We start from the raw sequence: 21,115 nt of genomic DNA on the forward strand, positions 1-21,115 counted from the left end.
TGGGAGACAGAGAGCATGAGAGGGGGAGGATCAGAGGGAGAAGCAGACTCCCCGCTGAGCAGGGAGTCCGATGCGGGACTCGATCCTGGGACTCCAGGATCATGACCTGAGCCGAAGGCAGTTGCTTAACCAACTGAGCCTCCCAGGCGCCCAAGATATCACTTTCTGTTATGCATTAAATCCCTCCTCCAAAATCTAATTCCCATCTCATGTGTCACTTAATCTAAATGCAGTATAAACTTGTTTTCACTTCTGTTACTGAATGAAAGAATATAACATATTTTGTATGTTATATTTGATTGAGAAGATTTCATGTAATTAAGATTGAATTCTACAGGTCATATATTTTCCTCTATATGGATGTGACCCTGTTACAAATAAAACCTTTCTATGTGTAAGATTAAACTGGTTAACTTTATATCAATATACTTCTTGTGCCCTAGGAATGATATATATCTCTCTGGTTTATGACAGCTTATTTTCATAGCATATAATGTTATATTTAGTTCTTTTGATAAAACTGTTTTGACATGATATATCTAACTGGTATGTAATAAATATTTGAAGATATCTGTGTCTTCATTATTTTGTCAGATTTTGAGAGTATAAAGAAATAACATGTTTAGTTAACAAATGGCTCAATTAAATGTGTAACAAATTGATAAGTTTAAGTATTTTAAACAAGTTTCCACCCTAGGCATTCATATTAATAGGTAGCTAAAATCATGGATCCCATAAAGTACTCTTTAAATGCATAAAGTGTATGTTGAAGGATTTTTTTTTTAGTTAAAAGAAGAAATGTCTCTCTTTTTTTAGAAATAAGACATAAAGCAGATAAAATTACAAAATAAGTAACTGAAAAAGAATATCTCCTGATTTGAAAACTATGAAATATATGACAAACTATATATATGACTCTCAATGACTAAAATGTGTAATATCTGCCTCTTTACAGAAAAAAATATTTTGATCCCTACTCAAGAAGAACCACTTTAAAAAAATGCATTCATCTATATGCAAAAAAGATGTAGCTAAAATGTTAATGAATGAGATTTTTTGAAAAAAGACAATGAAAAGATTCACCCAAAAGAACAGATAGAGAATATATATATATATATGTAGAATTAAAGCCACACATAATTTTATATACATTAATATACATCAATAAATTTTAGAACCGAGATAAAATGGGTAAATTTAAAAAATATATGAAATGCAGAAGTTGATAATGAAGAAATAGAGCACAAAAATAAGCCTTGTAGTTTATTAAATAATTAAAATGAGATCATGTCACCTTTTCTCATAATAGTCAAACCAAAATATTTTTTCAGGTAAGTTCTGGAACATCTTAAGGGAAAAATTCATTGCTTTCTTCTATAAATCATTATACAAAATTAAAAAGAGTTGAAGCCGCCACCTCATTTTATGAGGCTATGTAATATTAACTCAGAAGTCAGATAAGAAGAGGAGCCTGGGTGTCTCAGTCATTAAGCTCAGGTCATGATCCCAGGCTCCTGGGATCGAGCCCCGCATCGGGCTCCCTGCTCCGCGGGAAGTCTGCTTCTCCCTCTCCCACTCTCCCTGCTTGTGTTCCCTCTCTTGCTTTGTCTCTCTCTGTCAAATAAATAAATAAAATCTTAAAAAAGAAAAGTCAGATAAGAAAATACAACAAAAAAATTATAGGTTCATCTCTCTTGTGACTATAAATAGAAAATGCTAAAGATAATTTTGATTGAGATAAAGGCCTTTTATGAATTTTAACACCTATATATTATAACAGTGGTTAGCAAAGCTAGAAATAAAGAGGTCTTTCTGACATGATAAAGGTTACATACCAATTCATTCAACAAGTATCTTACTAAAAGGAGAATCTTTAGAAGTGTTTCTTTGAAGATAGAGAAAAACACAAATTTTCTCCCCTGGCACAGTGACTGTTCAGCACACCACTGGAACAGTGGAGGTCCTGGATGAAGTTTTCAGAAAAGAAAAAGAAAATGAGTTATAGAAAATAAACAAGGATAAGACAAAATGAGATTATTTGCAGGTGATAATAATCATCTACCTAGAAAAAAAAAATAGCAGAGTCAAAAGAACTAGAAAGATAATTCAGTAAATATGTCAGATAAAAGATGGATTTATGAGTTTCAGAATTTTAAACCAACAAAAACCAACAAAAAAATAGAATTTTTTAAAAAGTTACTACACATAATGCCAACAAAACTGTAAAGTATGAAGAAATCAACCAAGAATATACAAGATGATTTTAGGGAAAACTTTAAAATTTGAATAGAAAGCAGACAGGATATCCTGAAAACATGGAGATATATTTTGTATTTTTGTGTTGGATGACTTTATATTATAAATATACCAACGATCACCAAAAATAAAATCAGAAATTCAGTGCATTTTTAATAAAAATTCCATTTAACTTATTCGAAGAACTTAACAAACTTACTTTAAACTCTAATGAAGAATACAACTTCACTAATAGTTAAATAAAAATAAAGACAGAGGACTTGCCTCATATGATTATAAAGACATATTTAGACTCACAGTATAAAAAGAATAATATGTTCTTACAAGAACAGGCAAATAAGCAGAAAACAATAGAAATCTCAGAGACAGATAAGTATACATTCAGGATGCAAATTCTCAATATAGATGTGCCATTAATTCAGTGGGGAATAATCAGAGTCTTTAGTAGGTAGTGTGGTAAAAAGTGAGTATATAGACAGAAATAAAATTGGATTCCTATCCAAAAGGATGGAAGAACTAAATGTGAGAGAAAAAAATATGTATTTAAAATGATAGAAGAATGTTCTGTGACCAAAGGTGGAACAAGATTTCCTAACTCAGTTTTGAAAAGTACAATCTATAAGGCAATAAATAGATTGATAGATAGATGATAGATAGATACAGAGATAAATAGATGATAGGTAGGTAGATAGATAGAGTACCTCTATACTGCATTCTTTTTTTTTTTTAAGATTTTTTATTTATTTTAGAGAGAGAGAGCGAGCAAGCAAGCAGAGTGGGAGGAACAGAGAGAGTCTTAAGCAGACTCCACACTGAGTGTGGAACCTGACACAGGGCTCCATCTCACGACCCTGAGATCATGACCTGAGCTGAAACCAAGAATCAGACGCTTAACCAACTGAGCCACCCAGGTGCCCCTACACTGCATTCTTATTGACGCTTAGCATTTGCTGCTTTAAACTCATGACCTAAATTAGACCCTATGATTCTTTCAGGCTTGTTCTGAGCTCAGTCTCCGACTATTTTGCTGCCATGTTTACAAGTGATGTTTGTGAAGCCAAGCAAGAGGAGATCAAGATGGAAGGCATAGACCCCAATGCCCTCTGGGACCTTGTCCAATTTGCATATACAGGTACAGTGAAAGAATTATAACTTCATGTTGATATCTTGTGAATTTTAAAATTTGAGTATAAAATTTAAAGCTTAAAAAGTGTTTAGTTTGTATCTTTCACTTTTTCAGTTGAAAGATTATCTAACGGGGAAAAATCAGACTACCTTTTCATTTGTCATGGAATCACAAATGTATATATGTATACATATACCCTATTCCCTTCTATAAAGGTCATAATAAGCTTATAAACATAGTCAATGGAATGAGCTTGGGAGACAAGCAAAGAGGTTATTAATTATCAAATAAGAATTTTTTAATGTCCATTCTGAGAGCATTAGGAAGGGAAATAGATTCTCATTTTCTTTCCTATGGGTTGGAATAACTCTTTTCTCCTTAAAATGTATTATTTTAATATTAAAATCTTCACAGAACATTTAATGTGGACTTGACAAACTTAGCTGAAAAGGACGATGAAGATACTTAGTTATGGAAATGACTACTTTTTGAGGCTTTTCCTCCTGATCTACTATGTTGACATTTTCTAATGGCCTTTGCACTATGTCATATTTAGTGCATTCAAATAAGTTTGCCAATTTAGCAAACATTTGTTAATGTTTCTCAGTGTGCAAGTATCAGCTGTATCTCTGGAGAATAAACTAATGAATAAGATGTCTTAGCTTTCCAGAAGCTCATAGTCCAAGTGGAGAAGAATTAGATGAAGGAATAAATATTGATATAATGTGACACATTAAGAGAGTTAGAAGGCATAAAACCTGCTGTTCAAAGCATTATCAGGACTCATATTCATTTAAAACATTTTAATAGTTTTTAGGATTATTGTGGTAAGGGGGAGACATTATAATAAAATCTTGTGATAGAGGCCAAGGTAGATGGTATGAATTGAATTTATATCTATCTATCTATCTATATAGATAGATATATAAATAGAAGTTATATATATATAGTATAAATGGCAGGTGGCTCATTTTGCCTGAACTCTCAATCATGGTATGAAATAAGAAAAAAGGTAGGCTAGGACCCGATTATCAAAACAGCAGGACCCTAGCTTAAGGAGCTGTGTTTTTGCAGCATATCTGGTTACTGGGAAACATGAGATGGCATTGTGAAGATCAGCCACTAGAACCAAAAGGCTGTGGGACTAGTGGGAATCTGTCTTCCTGAAGGAGGATTTGGCTTCTCATAGAAGGGAGTTTGCTAATATAACACTCAATCAGTAAATTAAGCCTCTTTGAAAAGAAAAATGCTCATTCTCTGGGTGCTGAATCTCAAAATAGCAATGTGATGGACAGACATACACATTTCCCAGCCTCAGTTATTTTTACCTTTTTTCATTTTTTAAATATTTATTTATTTATTTTAAAGAGAAAGAGAGCGTGCACAGGCAAGCATGAGTTCCCATGCAGGGAGGAGCGGCAGAGGGAAAGGGGGAGAGAACCTCAAGCTGACTCCCCACTGAGCATGGAGCCCTACTGAGCTGGATCTCACAACCTTGAGATCATGACCTGAGCCAAAATCAAGTCAGGCACTTAACTGACTGAGCCACTCAGGCGCCCCTGCCTCAGTTATTTTTAAATTATATTTTGTCCAAGAAAATATTGGACTGGACAAAGGTAAGTGAGTAAACAAGTATGTATTCAAGGCTGTTGCAATAGGGGAGAGAGACAAAATTCAGTCTTTATTTAATTCTGATGAAACAAAGGGAGGGAGAGATTTTTAGTGCTAGGATGAGAGAACACAAACCATCTGTGTTTGCCATTTGGCATTACCTAAAGGAAAAGTAAACTTTTTCCTATCTTTGTGACATAATGTAGTTTTACAACTTAGAGCAAGGTACCCACTCAAATTATACTTCTATTCTCCCACAAAAACTGAGAGGTAAGGGTACTATCATCCTTGAACCTGACATTTCAAAGAGAATGCTTCCGGGTCCTTGAGAACAAGATTCCTGGGTTGTAAAACTGGCAAAAAGGCTTTAAAAATTACTTACATCTCAAAGGAGTAGAGAAAGAATTTATAAGTACAAGTTTTCTGAAGTAAATGCTCTGAGAAAAGGGAGACCAAAGATCTAAAGTTCAGAAGTAATCTGTTTATATCTTAGTCAAGCTGAAGGACCATTAAAACCATCTTAGTCAATTTCAATCTGCATACAACCTGAAATAATAACATATTGGATCTTTGGCCTCCCAGCCAAGAGATAACAAGCATAACCACATTATTGTTTCCTTGAAAGGGAAGGATCATGAAGCTTATATTTTAGGGATCCTTCTAGCAACAGAAAGGCATAAATCCAACCATTACAGTCTCCATGGCCTGGCAACCTTGCATTTCTCTTGTTCAAAACTAGGTCAAGAGACACTCATCATCACGCAGCACAAAGTTGGAAGGTGTTTCAAAGCTCCCTGCTGAATGTAATGACCTAGATTTGCTCAGCTTTAGGGAGGGTAGACAGGATACAAAGTGGCCTTTCAGTTGCTACTGCTACTTTGGCCTTTGGTGCAACATCCATAGCTCCCTGATGGTTGATAAATTTCTAATTGTTAGTTTATAGAAATATTAGATGAGCAAATAATTTTCAAGCTAATATTGGGAGAATTTGGGGCATAAGATAAAATACCTTGTCTTTTGATATATATATATATATATTTTTTTTTTAACAAAATATGACAATAGAAGAGATCAAGTGAGCAATGACAGAAAGGGAATAATACGATATATCTGTATATGTGTCCATTTAGGTAGTGTGTTAGCTAGTCTCTGAGACTTTTCTTGGTAGTAGGTTAAAAATAAATGCATCACAGGGCGCCTGGGTGGCTCAGTTGGTTAAGCAACTACCTTCAGCTCAGGTCATGATCCCAGGGTCCTGGGATCAAGTCCCGCATCGGGCTCCCTGCTCTGTGGGGAGCCTGCTTCTCCCTCTCCCACTCCCCCTGCTGTGTTCCCTCTCTCGCTGTGTCTCTCTCTGTCAAATGAATAAATAAAATCTTTTAAAAAAAATAAAAAAATAAAAAAAATAAATGCATCACAGAAGAGGGAAAAAATGAATGAGCAGGAAAGATACATAAAGGGTCAGCTATTTGGTAATATTTCCTTAAATTTTGAGGTATGAGGGGCTTTTGAGAAATTAAGGAGGATCAACTCTGTAAAGAATTGATAGTTAACTATTAGCTGTAGAAGTAAAGTGTTCAGTAGAGATACATAAGTTCGCTTTAAAATGATTTAAACAGATAAAATTTCCATGAGATCTCGAAAGTCTGTAAGGTTTGAAAGAACCATATGTAGCTAATTTATGTCATTAATGTAGAAATTAAGGAAAAGAATGAAAGCATAAAGTAGCTTGCAATAAATTTTTGACTAAGATAAGCTTCAGTGATTATAGGGTTTAATAATCTTTGATTTGAAGAACGAGGAATTATCCCTTAAATAATTTCAGGTAGTAAAACTTGCACATGGTCAGTCATGGGAGACATCCTCCCTGTCGACCTCTCTTTTCTCCTACTCAAGCAAATTAGAATAAGAAGTGGGACCAGGGGCCTGGTAGAGCTTCTGTAAGAATGAAGGCAAGTATATATAGATTTATTTTTCTGGTAACTAGGAAGAGTGACCTGGATACCCAGGATGTGATGGCAGTGGGGGTAAGAGCTCAAAGGGAATATGAATATTTTTAAAGGAAAAACATGTAACAATAAAAAGACTAATACTAGCAATATGTAAGATAGGATAAAGAAACCAGTAAGGTCTTTGTGTTGACAAAATTAAACCGTTTTAGAAGCATAAAGGATTAAGATACAACAATAAAAACGATGTCTAATTATTACAATATCAAAATTAGCTTCTTTACTTAAAATAAAAGGCACCATTAGGTCAATTTTTTTTCACACATTGTCATAGCTCAGGAATGGAAAGAAAATGAAAATTTACACTAATGTTAGAAGTAATTGTATATCTAATATGAGGTTCATATCAATTTTCTAAGTTCTTAATTAGCTGTTCAAGTAGTTTCAAAATTTCTTTTTAAAACTTTTCATTGGATTTTCTTTATGGTTTTTAACCAAGAAATCTGAGTATGATCTTAGCTATTCATAGAAAGCAAAAGGTGCAAAATCAATAGTGCATGTTATAAAATAGTGCCCTTTTATAATTGGTGCCTTACATTTAGTTTGAATTCTTAGTTATAATCCAAAGGATACATAATTATAAGACTGTGTATCAGTTTTTCAAAATCCGACCATAATTCAGCTAACAGTATTTAAGCACATTGCATGAAGAGAGTCACAATAAGGACTAGAAGATAAAATACAAAGTAAGACTGGATGGATACAGGTTAATATGACATAAACCTTTAAACAAATTTGGTAATGAATAAAATTATTAGAACAGGGCCTAGTGAAAAAGCTCTTTACTTTTGTTTTCAAAAGCAGTAATATCTGTGTGCCACTTTCCACTTTATGACATTCTCAGTTGTATAGTGTCAAATACTTAAAAACAGCTTTTTGAATATTTTCCTACATGTAATGGAGCCTTTATTCTGTAATTTTACTCATCTAGAAAAGAGACCTGAGATAGTATTTGTAGAATCTGTAATAAAGCCTGTGATTTGAATCATGAAGTCAAGGCTGTTCTGGAGTAATTCTACAGAACATACTCAGAAGCATAGAATCGGAGAAGAAAATTAAAAAAAATATATGTTTACTGTTTCTCATCATTCTATTTTCATAACACTTAGAAAGTTAGATATGTATAGAACTATAGAAATTCCATCCCTTACATTATAAATTTTATAGATGAACATTTCTCTTATGGCTAAGTATGTGATGCAAAGCAGAGGCACCAAAACTATTTTTTTGAGAATTACATATTTGATATTTCAAATAAGCATTGACTAAATCATCCAAGACAATTCAGAACTTTATTGGTCTCTTTTAAATTAATATGAGGGGACAGATTTTTTTTTCCAGCATTTAAGGACCTCTGAAGTTCTTCAGGCAGCCAGCCCATCAATGAAATAAAGTAACCTGACAGAGATCAATAGTAAGACACTGAATCTATTACTAGAATGAAACATCAGAACACACATTCAATGGCATTTTCTCTACCGAATCAATGTCCTTTTGTAAAGTTATCAGTTATGGTAGAGTTCCTTGGAGTGGCTTGTGACTATTTTGCCCTCAAAATAGTTGGGGTAGCTAAAATCGACAACCATATTGCTGTATAATGGCTTCCTGCAGGTTTGGGACGTGCTTCTTCCCACTCTTACTGCTAGTTCCCTGCACAAGGCAATTGTACCTAAAACTTAAGCACATTAATGCCTAATAGTCCTTGCCCTGTAAATGCACTTGAATGCCTTTCAAGTTTTAGTACATGCCTACTGTGTGCTGTGCCCAATGATGGGCTCTGGAAGACAATATACATAACCACACACATTTTCTGCCTTTAAGGGACTTTCAAGTTTAGGGTATAAAATAACTAACTTTTGTTGTCTTCTTTTGGTATAAACATACATTTGATAGACGCAGTCTAATATTTCTTCATTAGAGAATGGTATAAAGCAAATTTTGAAGGCTATTACATTGGTTGTGTGTGTGTATGTAAATGAATAAATATATGTAGATATACACACAAACACATATATGTGTGTATATATATATTTCAGTATTTCAGTTCTGGCCAAAAACTGATGATTATATTGTGAAAATAAAAGAGGAAATTTAATATATTTGAAAAGGATGCTCTGGAGTTCACTATATGTTAACGTTGCTTTCAGGTTGATAGAAATTTCCTTCTGGTTTCTCTTTTATATAGTCCCTACTATCCAGACATACTTGAAAATATGCTGTGTTCATTGATGCATAAGGAAATAGAGTTCTAACAAATGTGGGAGATGGGATTGCAAGGTTACTAGCGAAGTGTCAGGTCCTGTAGAGAACTGATAAGGACACGGTTTAAATAAAGGAAGCTGTCCATCCAGCAGTGGTAGTAAGAAGAAAGGTAGAAAATTAAACTGCCAAATGCCAAACCTTTAATCATACTGAAGAGTTAACTTCCTTATAAAAAAAAAAAAGTTTTTTGTGCCACTGACGTTAATTAAAGTCTTAGTACATGCTAACAAATGTTAAGATAGCTTCTGCTTACTGCCAAACATTTGAACGAAATAAATACACACACAGGAACCGACATGTTTAATGTTCTGCTTTAGTATTAAAAAAGGATACATCAGTATAGTCAGCCTGGATTGAATATTCTAAACTCCCTTCAGAATTTTTTATTGTAACTAAAAGTAAATTATTGTTTCATTTTTATTACTGGTTTAATTCAAGTGGCATGAATTATGCAAGCACATTAACAGAATATTAGTTTTAAAGTAGGAACTTTTACTAGATGGAAAATTTCTGTTCTCAATTTAAGAAATTGAGCTTTTAAAGACTGGCTTTATCAATTATTATTACCCATTAATTAAAAATATTGATTAAGTAATTTCCATAGGATGCTGAAATAATCTATATATTTAGGAAGAGAAAAATAAAAATAATAAAAATAAAAATAAATCAGTTATATATTGCCATCCTACTTCTACCTTTTCATTATTCCAAGAACCCTTATTGGCTTGTGTGTGTGTGTGTGTGTGTGTGTAATGAGGAATAATATAAGCTAATTTGGGGGAAATTATTGTACCAAAATAGATAAAAATTATGTATATTTTCTGAAAATTTTATAACATTTTTTTGTTGTTACTGAACTGCATCGTGGCTTCATGCTATGGGATTTCATAGATTGAAAAAGAAATTGATAGAAATTATGTATATTTTCTGAAAATTTTATAACATTTTGTTATTGTTACTGAACTGCATCTTGGCTTCATGCTATGGGATTTCATAGACAGACTGAAAAAGAAATTGATAGAAATTATGTATATTTTCTGAAAATTTTATAACATTTTGTTATTGTTACTGAACTGCATCTTGGCTTCATGCTATGGGATTTCATACAGATTGAAAAAGAAATTGATATGTGAAACTTAATATTTACTAGCAGTAGAGGAAAGGTTATGTCTCTTCTGCCCTATAATTCACATTTACTTTCCGGGTCCCCAAGTGAGGAAAATCTCCCAGGTCTCATCCTATAATCTACTTTCTTATAAAATCTGCTTGGATTTCATTTTATTGTTACTCACAATTTTATAATCCTTTACATTTTCCTGTGGGTACTAGGAATTGTATAGGGAAACTGTTTACATGTCCTTTGGGCCCTACATTTTGCTCTGGATCCTAGGAAGGCAGGCGCTGAATCCTATGTCACCATGGCATGTCTGCAGAGTACACGTTATGTGTTTTTGTGCATCAATCTCATATTTGACTGTATTTTCTCAGAGTCACTTCACCTTCATTCTGATCCCAAAATATCTGCACACTTGATTCTGTTGTACTTGCAGGGTAGTATGTAGAATTTAACATCAGAAACATGTGGACTTTTCTTTGGCCTTCACCAGCACTAATATTCAACCAAAACTCACCGAGATGTGTCAGCCCAGTATTCATTCAAATTGTTGGGCATTTATTCTAATTGGCATGTACTTATTTCTTACTTCTCAAGTATTTTGATTGTATCCCTTGTGCTCCCCCATTTTATACTTAGATATCTTGGACAACTTACTTAGCTTTATAGAGTTTTAATATTATCAACTCTAAGAAAGGAAAATAATAATGTCTATGTAAATGAACTAATAAAACTATGTGGGTTTAGCATAATGCTGAGCATATTGTAAGCACTCAATTATGATGATTATTTGTAATGGATGTTTTTATAAGTTCCATCAAATCCTTTGCACAATCCATTATAAAAAATGAAATTGGAGACAAAACTGGGGAGGGAATCATCACTTGGTCAACATTTAATAATTTTGAAACTGATTTATTATATGTGTTAGTATTACAGTATGAATTCTAATTCATATATATAATTTGGTATACATTTTTAGTGATACTTTTTTTTAAACCACTTATTTCTAATTTTACTGCCTTATATATTTTAATTATGTTTTTATCATGTATTACATTCATTATTTTAGCATATTTTATCTCATTCCACACAGTAATATCCTGAGATGGGCAATTAATCAAATCTTACTGTCAGTTACAAAAATGAAAATACCTTGATATAGAAGGCAACAAAATTCCACGGATGTGAGAGCATGGTCCAGTTTTCCCAATGGCATTCCAGTGTCCTTTCTGCTAGAGCTGAAGTTATTCAAACTTCTGTCTGATTAAAATGAGAGGGAATGCCTCTTATATGTACCTTTGTTATTATCACCTTCCATTTACCTAGTACCAACTGCCATCAAATATATTTTTTTCGGGGCGCCTGGGTGGCTCAGTTGGTTAAGTGACTGCCTTCGGCTCAGGTCATGATCCTGGAGTCCCGGGATCGAGTCCCGCATCGGGCTCCCTGCTCAGCAGGGAGTCTGCTTCTCCCTCTGACCCTCCCCACTCTCATGTGCTCTCTCTCTCATTCTCTCTTTGTCAAATAAATAAATAAAATCTTAAAAAATATATATATATATTTTTTTCTTACAATTACTTTCCTTTTCCACAAAATCATGAATAACCTGATGAAAGTATGTAGATACTACAAATGGAGAATTATTTGAGATTGATCACAGCACTGAAGCACTGATCATCCTAAGGCTTGGACATTCACAATTTCATAACTTTGCAAATTTAAGTCTAATTTTGTTTTGTCGTTTTTATGTAAATAAGAAGAATTATAAGAAACACTACATGTTTAACATTTAACATTTTCAGGATGTTTTACACACATCTGTGTTACTTCTGATAATATTCACCTTTATCATGTAGCTGGGAAAAATGTAGCACCAACTTCACATATGTTTCTGAACAATGCATATCTTTAAAAATACTACTGTAGTTGTGTTTTGATTATTTTTCAATACTTTGCATTTAAAATTTGATAGAGAGGATTCTTTCCTCAGATAGTATGTGGTGGAAAAGACAACTAAAAGCAATAAACAAGCAAAAACAAGCAAATAAAACAACTCCAGTCACTGCCCCCTTCTGAAGACTTCCGTAAATCACCGTTTTGTCAGCTTATAGTCAGAAAATCAAAGTGGTAGATCTCTGAAAATGATCTATTTGATGGCAGAAAAAGAATAAGATAGCATATTAAACATATTTTGAGAGCCAGAATAGTACTCCAAAGAAAATTATCTGTTAAACAAACATAAAAACATCCAGCAACTCAGAAGCCTGGGAGTACAGAGGAAGTGGGTAGTATGGCTGCTGCCAGGAGAACTCTCAATCTGGGGAGATTGCCAGATGACAACATATCAAAACTGCAGCTTTTTTTATTTCCACGTCACAACCGGCCAAGTTAGTGCATAAAATCTTTAAGCATTCCAAGCTGGAGTAACTTTGTAGATAACTTCAATTCAACCTGGTTCTATAAGAACATACTTCTCCATAATGTTACTGTAACATCTGTCCAGTGAGCAGATATATTTTCTTATACTTACCCCTTTCAATCTCCCCTCTGTTTTACTGACTGAAGGAGAACAATAAAGGAAGAACAAATATAAAAAGTCATTTACAGAAGCCACAAGACTGATTTGGTCTTAATTTTGTGCCTCAGTATCTCTGATGTATAAGGCTTTGAACATCAAGTAAAGAAGACCTGAAAAGGGCATTCAAATTCAAATCCACAACACCCTGGTGTGATTTACACCGTAAGAGTCTTAAGATTGTTTGTATTCATAGAAATTACATACCAATTTGTTTTAGCTTCTCAGGCACCAAGATAAAGAAAGAAGCATAATCAGTTATAAAATAAAAACAAGGATTTTGCTCAACATAAACACAAGTTTCTAATATTGAAATCTGAGAAGAATATTTTTGAATATTTGAATATTTGTAAAACACCGTATGATGTACTTCAGACATCTTCACTAACATGCCAAAAGTGGATATAACAATGAATTACAGAACAATTTCTTCTGTTGGCTGATTCAAATTCAAATGATATTGCACAGACACACAGATTACTAAAAATTTCATGCATCAAACAGTAAAATATTAAAATCCAGGGATAAAACTCAGTTGGGTTGAAAGTACCTTTAATTTAAAGAGATTAGTATTGGGGCACCTGGATGGCTCAGTTGGTTAAGTGCCAGACTCTTGATTTCGGCTCAGGTCATGATCTCAGGATCATGAGGTTGGGCTCTGCATTGCATGTGGAGCCTTCTTAAGATTCTCTCTCTCCCTCTGCCTCTGCCCCTCTGCCCAACCCCCCCCACTCTCTCTCTCTTAAGGAGAGAGAGAGATCAGTGTTACTGATGGTGAACTCAAAAGAACATGTTCCACCTAAAGGTATCCTAAAATATTAAATTCTGTAATGGCCAAATGAGTATATTTGTGGTGTGTTTGATTTACCAGTTGACCAATTATGTTACTTACAGTAGAAGTTTGGATAACTCGGATAACTATGAGTTGATTCTTTTTATTTTTTATTTTTCTCACAACTAAAATTTCCTTGAGTATTGAGTGACAGCCTGTGTTACACTAAACACTCTAGCAAGTACTGGGAGTAGAAAAAAATCTATGTAGTTTATTAAGGACAGAGCTACAAGCTATGATATACTGAAAAAAAGGGGTCTACTCTGTGGTGAAAGTCAAGTAAGCTAAACACCTATGAATGAATGTGGGTGAAGTGAATGTTCAGAAAAACTCAAGATTTTTCTCAGCAAACAATTCCTGTTCTTTCCAAATGATAGACATGTGAAAACACTAGATTTAAAACAATTTAGGTAAATGAGAACATCTGGCCTGATACCCATTGGACTTTTTGAAGAAAAAGGTGTGCAGGTAGATTTAGAAAAATAATGGCCTTTATTATTACAACTGCGTTTTCACTGGTCCTTGCACAGATATTTCCCTGAATTTTCTAACACTCTGAGATATATTTAGTGCTCAAAAAACATAAACCGTGCTTTTCTTATGGCTGGAATCCACATAAGACATTATTTATTAATAAGCTCTAAGTTGATAGGATTTTCCAGGCATAGCTTGTCATTCTGTTTTCTAAAACTGGTTTGCAAACAGGATTTTCTTCCAGACAAGAGGTGAAGAGAGGGACCAGGGAGCCAGTAATGTGATGCATATTAGAATAAGGAATAATTTGATGATAGCAAAAGTCCAAAGTGCAGTAAAAATCACTTTGTTTTGGTAACTGTTAAAAAGACATGTAAGCCTACTAAAAAGAATAAAATGATGTAAACCAAAATTTTCTTAACTCTCCTGCCATTTTTGAGACACTCAAAAAATGTAGTAATTTGTTGATATAAATAAATTATTAAGTAAATTATGAAGTAAATAAATGATTAAGTAAATAAGTAACCAAGAATATACAAATCTCTCATGCAGAATTCCACAACATTTATGTAATTAATCTGCCCTCAAGGAAATGGAGCATAACACCCCATTCATTAAGTGTGGCTGTGCATAGGGACCTCCTTCCGAAAGCACAGTATGGAAAAGGAGATAAAAAGGTAATTTTACAGTGGAGAAACATGACAAACCCCACCTCTACTGTGGGGTGACCTGATCGTGTGGAGGCCAGATGCACAAGTGGTGAAAAAATTCACTCAAGGCAGAACAAAGGAGATAGAAGTTTACTGAATAATAAGAATAAAAAAGAATAATAAAGAAAGAAGTTTACTGAATACACTGCAAGGGAGAGACTGCCTGAAGGCAGAGTTGGGGGCTCGTAGTTAAGGAAGGAAAGGTGAGGAGGTATGGGAACATATGGAAATTTCCTTTTTGGTATCTGTGTCAGGGTATAAGTAACTCATTGTTCACCTAGGGCTTATGGATATTTTGAGGTAGGTCGCCTAATGGCCCTGTTTGTATTCAGCCCAGGGGTCACTGTGGGTTCTTTTACCTTACTCAGTTTTCCCTTGTTCAAGTTGGATACCTAAAAGCGGCCATTACATCTATTAAGTGATCAAAGTTAACATCAATAGTGATAAGTCATGTTGATAGTATATACCCTTGATATGATGTGATGAGTCCAAAACTCGTATCCCAGTGTAATCATAATTAGACAAATCCCAATTGAGGGACGTTCTATAAAATATTTAACTGGAACTCCTCAAAACTGTCAGTCATCAAAAACAAGGAAAGTCTGAGAAATTGTTACAACCAAGAGGATCCTAAGGAGGCAAAATGACTACATGAAATATGGTATGCTGCCTGGGATCCTGAAACAGAAAAAGGGCAATCCGTAAAAAATCCAAGTAAATGAGAGTAAAGTATTGACTTAGTTAATAATAATATAACAGTATTGGTCCCTTAACATATGTATCATACTAATGTAAAATGTTAATAACTAAAGAAAATAGGTATGTATTATATGAGAAGTCTCTACTATCTTTGCAAGTTTTCTGTAAATTTGAAGTATTTTAGGAAAAAGTTTTTCTATGAATTACTTAAATATTAATTTTTAATTTTGTTTCAATTCTAGTATGGTAATGATATTATTTTTCTTTCTTTCCACTGAAGATAGAAATGGATGGATAGATTAATTTACTTTATGGATTTTATAGGCAATTTTTCATCTATCTAGAAAAATGCATTCTTTTTTAATGTAACTGATTTTATAGATAAAATATAGTTATAAAGCACAGTTGGCAATAGGATACCACTTTACCATTAAAAATACAGCTTAAATTCACATTCTTCTATAATCTTCACTTTTTCCACCCCATCCTATTTTACATATTTTCATCCAATACAGTGTAAATTTAAGTATATTCTCTTCTAGAAAATCACTGTAAGTCTATTGATACATATTTGGACTACTCAGTAGCTTTAGTTTTACTTATAGTGAGACTATACATATACGTAGCATGCATTCGGAGGTACCCTATTTAAAAGGCATTCCCTTCCTATTCCCAAAGTTGACTCTAATTCTATCAATCTAATTCATATAAGGTCAAAATCAATTATTGGGGTTTTAGCCCATTAGTAATTATTGAGTTAGGTGTGGTCATGTGATAAAATTTTTGTCAAGGCAACGTGGAAGAAAGATTTCTGGGAAACTTTTGGTTAAGATTTCTTCACCGATTCAAGAGAAACATGCAGGAAGGACCAATTTCTCTTCCTGTCTGAATCCGAAGCTTGAAACTGTGGCAGCTATGAGGGAAACAACAAGGCACTTAAGAAGATGGTTGCTTTCTGATGATGTGTTGAGCCTTTCAATTAATTTTTTCTGGAGACAACCTTCCTCTGCACTTGTCAAAAGAGATTATAATAATGTCCTTATTATTTAGGAAAGTTTTCTCAGGACTTTCTGTTATAGTCACAGGCTCCAGAGGTATCCAAAGTTTCATGTAGGTATCAGATTTTTTTAAGCTAATTTTCTATGGCACCCAAAGTAAAAACATGTAGATTTTCCCTGTTTGCATATCTAACGCCATTTGTGAACATTATGCCTTAAAAATTAACTTTGAATGTATGTGTAGAATTACGATTTTTTCATTAACAGTATTCATGTCTTCTTTTTAGGTTCAATTTTAAGTCAAATATTTGGCAGATTTTTGCCTTTTTACCATAGAAGACTGTCACAGAAATAGCCAGGTTTTGTTTATCTATCTATCTATCTATCATCTATCTATCTATCTATCTATCTATCTATCTATCTATGAAAGCCAGGTTCTATATATATATAAAAACATATATATATATATAAAGAAAAAATATCATGCATGAGGTATCTCAATTTGTGTGCACTCAAGCTCAACACTCACTAATATTCCATTTGTGCCTTCTGACCTTTACAAATGGTTGTTTCATTGGATATATTCCAAGTTGAAAAAAATAGAATATTTTAACTCTTTGAAACAAACAATGCTTATATCTTCCAAATTTGCATCCAAAGTTACCATAAGTAACTTGAAAAAATTAGCCTATAGATAACCTGTGAAAATCAAAAAATTTTCTTTTTCTTTTTTTTTTTTTTTTACAGAAAAGGAAGGAGAAGTGCCTGCTAAAATATGATCTAAATTATTATGAAGTGTAATGCTAAATTCAGTATTTGAATTTGGACTATTTGTTTTTACAAACAAATAACTTACATATCCTTTGGCTTATTACATTGACTTAACATCTCTGAATCACTTTTCAAGGGTTGATCTGGGAGGGTAAAGATACTAACATATGCACACACCCACACACCACTTTATATGTTAGATTTACATTTATAAGATTATTTTAACAATATCTTGATCAGGTATTTTAAATGGTAATGGCATATATGAAATTTCCATAAATATAATATGTTCTATATATTGTAAACTCTTAAGAAAATAATTAACACATAACACACAATTTCTCTAAATTATAATATAATATCTTTGTGATTTTCTTAGTAAAGTTTGAATTAAAGCCCTCAGAAAATATAGGTACTAGTCTGCCCAACTCATCTTTGCTGGCATTTAAGTATTCCTTTTAAAGTCTTTATTAATGAATAATTGACATACAATAAACTGCATATATATAAGGTATACGATTTGACTTTTTGACATATGTATACACCCATAAAACCCTTACCATAATCAGAGTAATGACTATATTCATCACCCACTTTTCTGATCCATCTTGTTGCCCCTCCTTGCCCCGACTCCATCCTCAGGTACTGATGATCTGATTTATGTCATAATAGTGTAAATGCTTAAGGCTTTTAATTAAGTTGGGTCATAAGGTTTATTTTTTTGTCTGGTTTCTTTTATTCAACATAATTATTTTGCACTCAGCATACTTCACCATGATGTTGCGTATATCAATCGTTCTTTCCTTTTTATGAGTAGTATTTCATTGTAGCCCCCCTTATTTGCAGTTTTGTTTTCAACAGTTTCAGCTATCCAAGCCAGATGATCCTCCCTCTGACACATTGTCAGAAGTTCAACAGTAAGGTCACGTGAGGTCACAATGCCTACCTCATTCCCCTCACTTCATCTCATCACATAGGCATTTTATCATCTTACATCATCATAAAAAGAAGGGTGAGTACAGCAGAGTACAGAGAGACCACATTCACACAACCTTTGTTACAGTATATGGTTATAACTGTTCTATTGTATTATTGGTTATTTTGTTAATCTCTTACTGTGCTTAGCTTGTACATTAAACTTTATCATAAGTATGTATGTATAGGAAAAAAAAAAACAGTATATATAACGTTAAGTACTATCCATGGTTTCAGGAATCGACAGATTCAGGAATCCCCTGGAGATCTTGGAAAATATCCCCCACAGATAAAGGGAACTACTGTACTACAATTTGTTCATCCATTCACTTGTTAATGAACATTTAGGTTGTTTCCAGTGTTTGGCTATTACAAAATAAATCCACTATCAACAATCATATACAAGGCTTTTATATCAACATATTGTTTTATTTTTTCTTGGGTTAATACTTAGGAGTGAAATGGCTGAGTCATTTAAGAGGTGAAATTGTAAGACTGTTTTCCAACATGGATATACCATTTCACATTTCCACCAGCCGTGCTGATGCATCTGTACTGGTATTTCATTGTGCTTTTAGCTTCCTTCCACCTAAACATTAATAATGTGGAGCATTTGCATCCATGTATCTTCTTTTATGGAACATCTGTTTAGATCATTGGCCCATTAAATTTTTTTTTCTTGTTATTGAGTTTGAGAGTTCTTTATGTATTCTAGATGCAAGTACTTTACCAGACATATGATTTTGCAAACATTTTTTTCTTTTCTTTTCTTTTTTTAAAGATTTTTTTTTATTTATTTGACAGAGAAAGACACAGCGAGAGAGGGAACCCAAGCAGGGGGAGTGGGAGAGGGAGAAGCAGGCTTCCGGCTGAGCAGGGAGCCCGATGCAGGGCTCGATCCCAGGACCCTGGGATCATGACCTGAGCTGAAGGCAGATGCTTAACGACTGAGCCACCCAGGCACCCGCAAACATTTTTTTTTCCCAGTCTGTGGTTCATCTTTTTGTCCCTTTAATATTGTCCTTTGCAGTGATTTTTATGAAGTCCAATTTAACATTTTTTTTCTTGTCGATTATGTTTTTGATGTCTTATCTAGGAAATCTTTAACTTAAGGTCACAAAAATGTTCTGTTTTCTTATAGAAGACTTACAGTTTTAGTTTTTACTTTTAGGACTATGATCCATTCTGAGTAATCTTTTTTCTTTCATTAGCCCATCACATTTATTATTTTGTGTTCTGTAAGTTAGCTTTTCATGCATAAGAGTTGCTTGACCCCAAACTTTTTGCCCCAAGTCTAATGTCTTAAAACATTAACCATTTATTTAGTTTATAAGTTTGTGGCTTGTCAATTGGCTAGACTTGGCTGAGAATATTTTCTGGTGTTTTGGAACAAAGCTCAATCATGTATTGGTGCTCACTTGTCTGTCAGCAATATAACCATCTACCAACAGATATAGTAAATCACTGAACTAGGATGGCTCAGAGGACTCAGCACATAGTCATACCAACAGTCATGATTTGTTATGGCAAAAGGATTCAGTGCACAGTCAGGGAAGGGAACTGGATGAAGCCCCAGAGAAACAAGGCACAAACTTCCAAAAGCTCCATTCCAAGTGGAATCACACAGGGCACACTTCATGTCCTCTTCAATGAGATGTGACAAAGCATGTGAATTGTTGCCAACCAGGGAGTTTCTTTAGAGACTCAGTGCCCTGGGTTTTTATGGAGATCTGATCACATAGGCTGCCTCTGCTTAGCATGTGCCCAAATTCAAGACTCCCAGAAGGAAAGCAAGTGTTCAGCATAAGCCACATTGTTTATACAAACACTTTAGGTACAATGAGCCATTTGTATTAGTTAATGGTGGGGACCCCTTTGAAATCTAATTTTTCAGACACCCGTCAAGGGCAAATCTTGCAAGCAGGCCTTTTCAAAAATAGTAGGCCAGAGCTACCGTGTTAATTTTTTTTCTGTATAATTGCTATTGAAAACAGTTAGTTAATAGGGGCGCCTGGTGGCTCAGTCAGTTAAGCATCTGCCTTAGGCTCAGGTCAGGATCCCACTGTCCTGGGATCCAGTCCTGCATCAGACTCTCTGGTCAGAGTCTGCTTCTCCCTCTTCCTGCCTCTCCCCCCTGCTCCTGTGCTCTCTCTCTCTCTCTCTCTCTCTCTCCAATAAATAAATCTTAAAAATACAGAAAACAATTAGTTAAAATTAAAGGAAGTTATTCTCCTAATGTTCTGAAAACAAAATAAAACAGAATCTATAAAAGCCATGCCCCATCTTCATTTATCTCTTTTATCTGATTTTCACAGGACCAATACTAGGAAGCATATAACCATCTTCTTGGCAATCTTACTGAAAGTTTTAGGTAAAATTCCCCTGAAGGTCTGAAATCATCACAATATTTTAAAAGATATAAATGATATCAAAAGTTGTTATGCAGGGGCACCTGGGTGGCTCAGCCGTTAAGCGTCTGCCTTCGGCTCAGGTCATGGTCCCAGGGTCCTGGGGTCGAGCCCCGCATCGGGCTCCCTGCTCGGCGGGAAGCCTGCTTCTCCCTCTCCCACTCCCCCTGCTTGTGTTCCCTCTCTCGCTGGGTCTCTCTCTGTCAAATAAATAAATAAAATCTTTAAAAAAATAGCTGTTACGCTTATAATCACTTATAAATAACAGATTTTAATGTAGTCATGTTATCTC

The 21,115-nt window shown here is 34.1% G+C and overlaps 1 protein-coding gene across 2 annotated transcripts in view; it reads left to right on the forward strand.

Annotated features, from left to right (window-relative positions):
- Positions 1 to 21,115, forward strand: part of KLHL1 (kelch like family member 1) — a 357,107-nt gene that overhangs the window by 136,910 nt on the left and 199,082 nt on the right. For both annotated transcript variants that reach the window (XM_035003252.1, XM_035003253.1), the window contains one exon: positions 3,252 to 3,388. In XM_035003252.1, coding sequence (XP_034859143.1) covers positions 3,252 to 3,388 — 137 coding nt within the window. The remainder of the gene's footprint in view (positions 1 to 3,251; positions 3,389 to 21,115) is intronic.

The sequence above is a fragment of the Mirounga leonina genome, unplaced genomic scaffold (genome assembly GCF_011800145.1).
Source record: "Mirounga leonina isolate KUSES-001 unplaced genomic scaffold, KU_Mleo_1.0 Mir_127, whole genome shotgun sequence".
NCBI classification, from domain to species: domain Eukaryota; kingdom Metazoa; phylum Chordata; class Mammalia; order Carnivora; family Phocidae; genus Mirounga; species Mirounga leonina.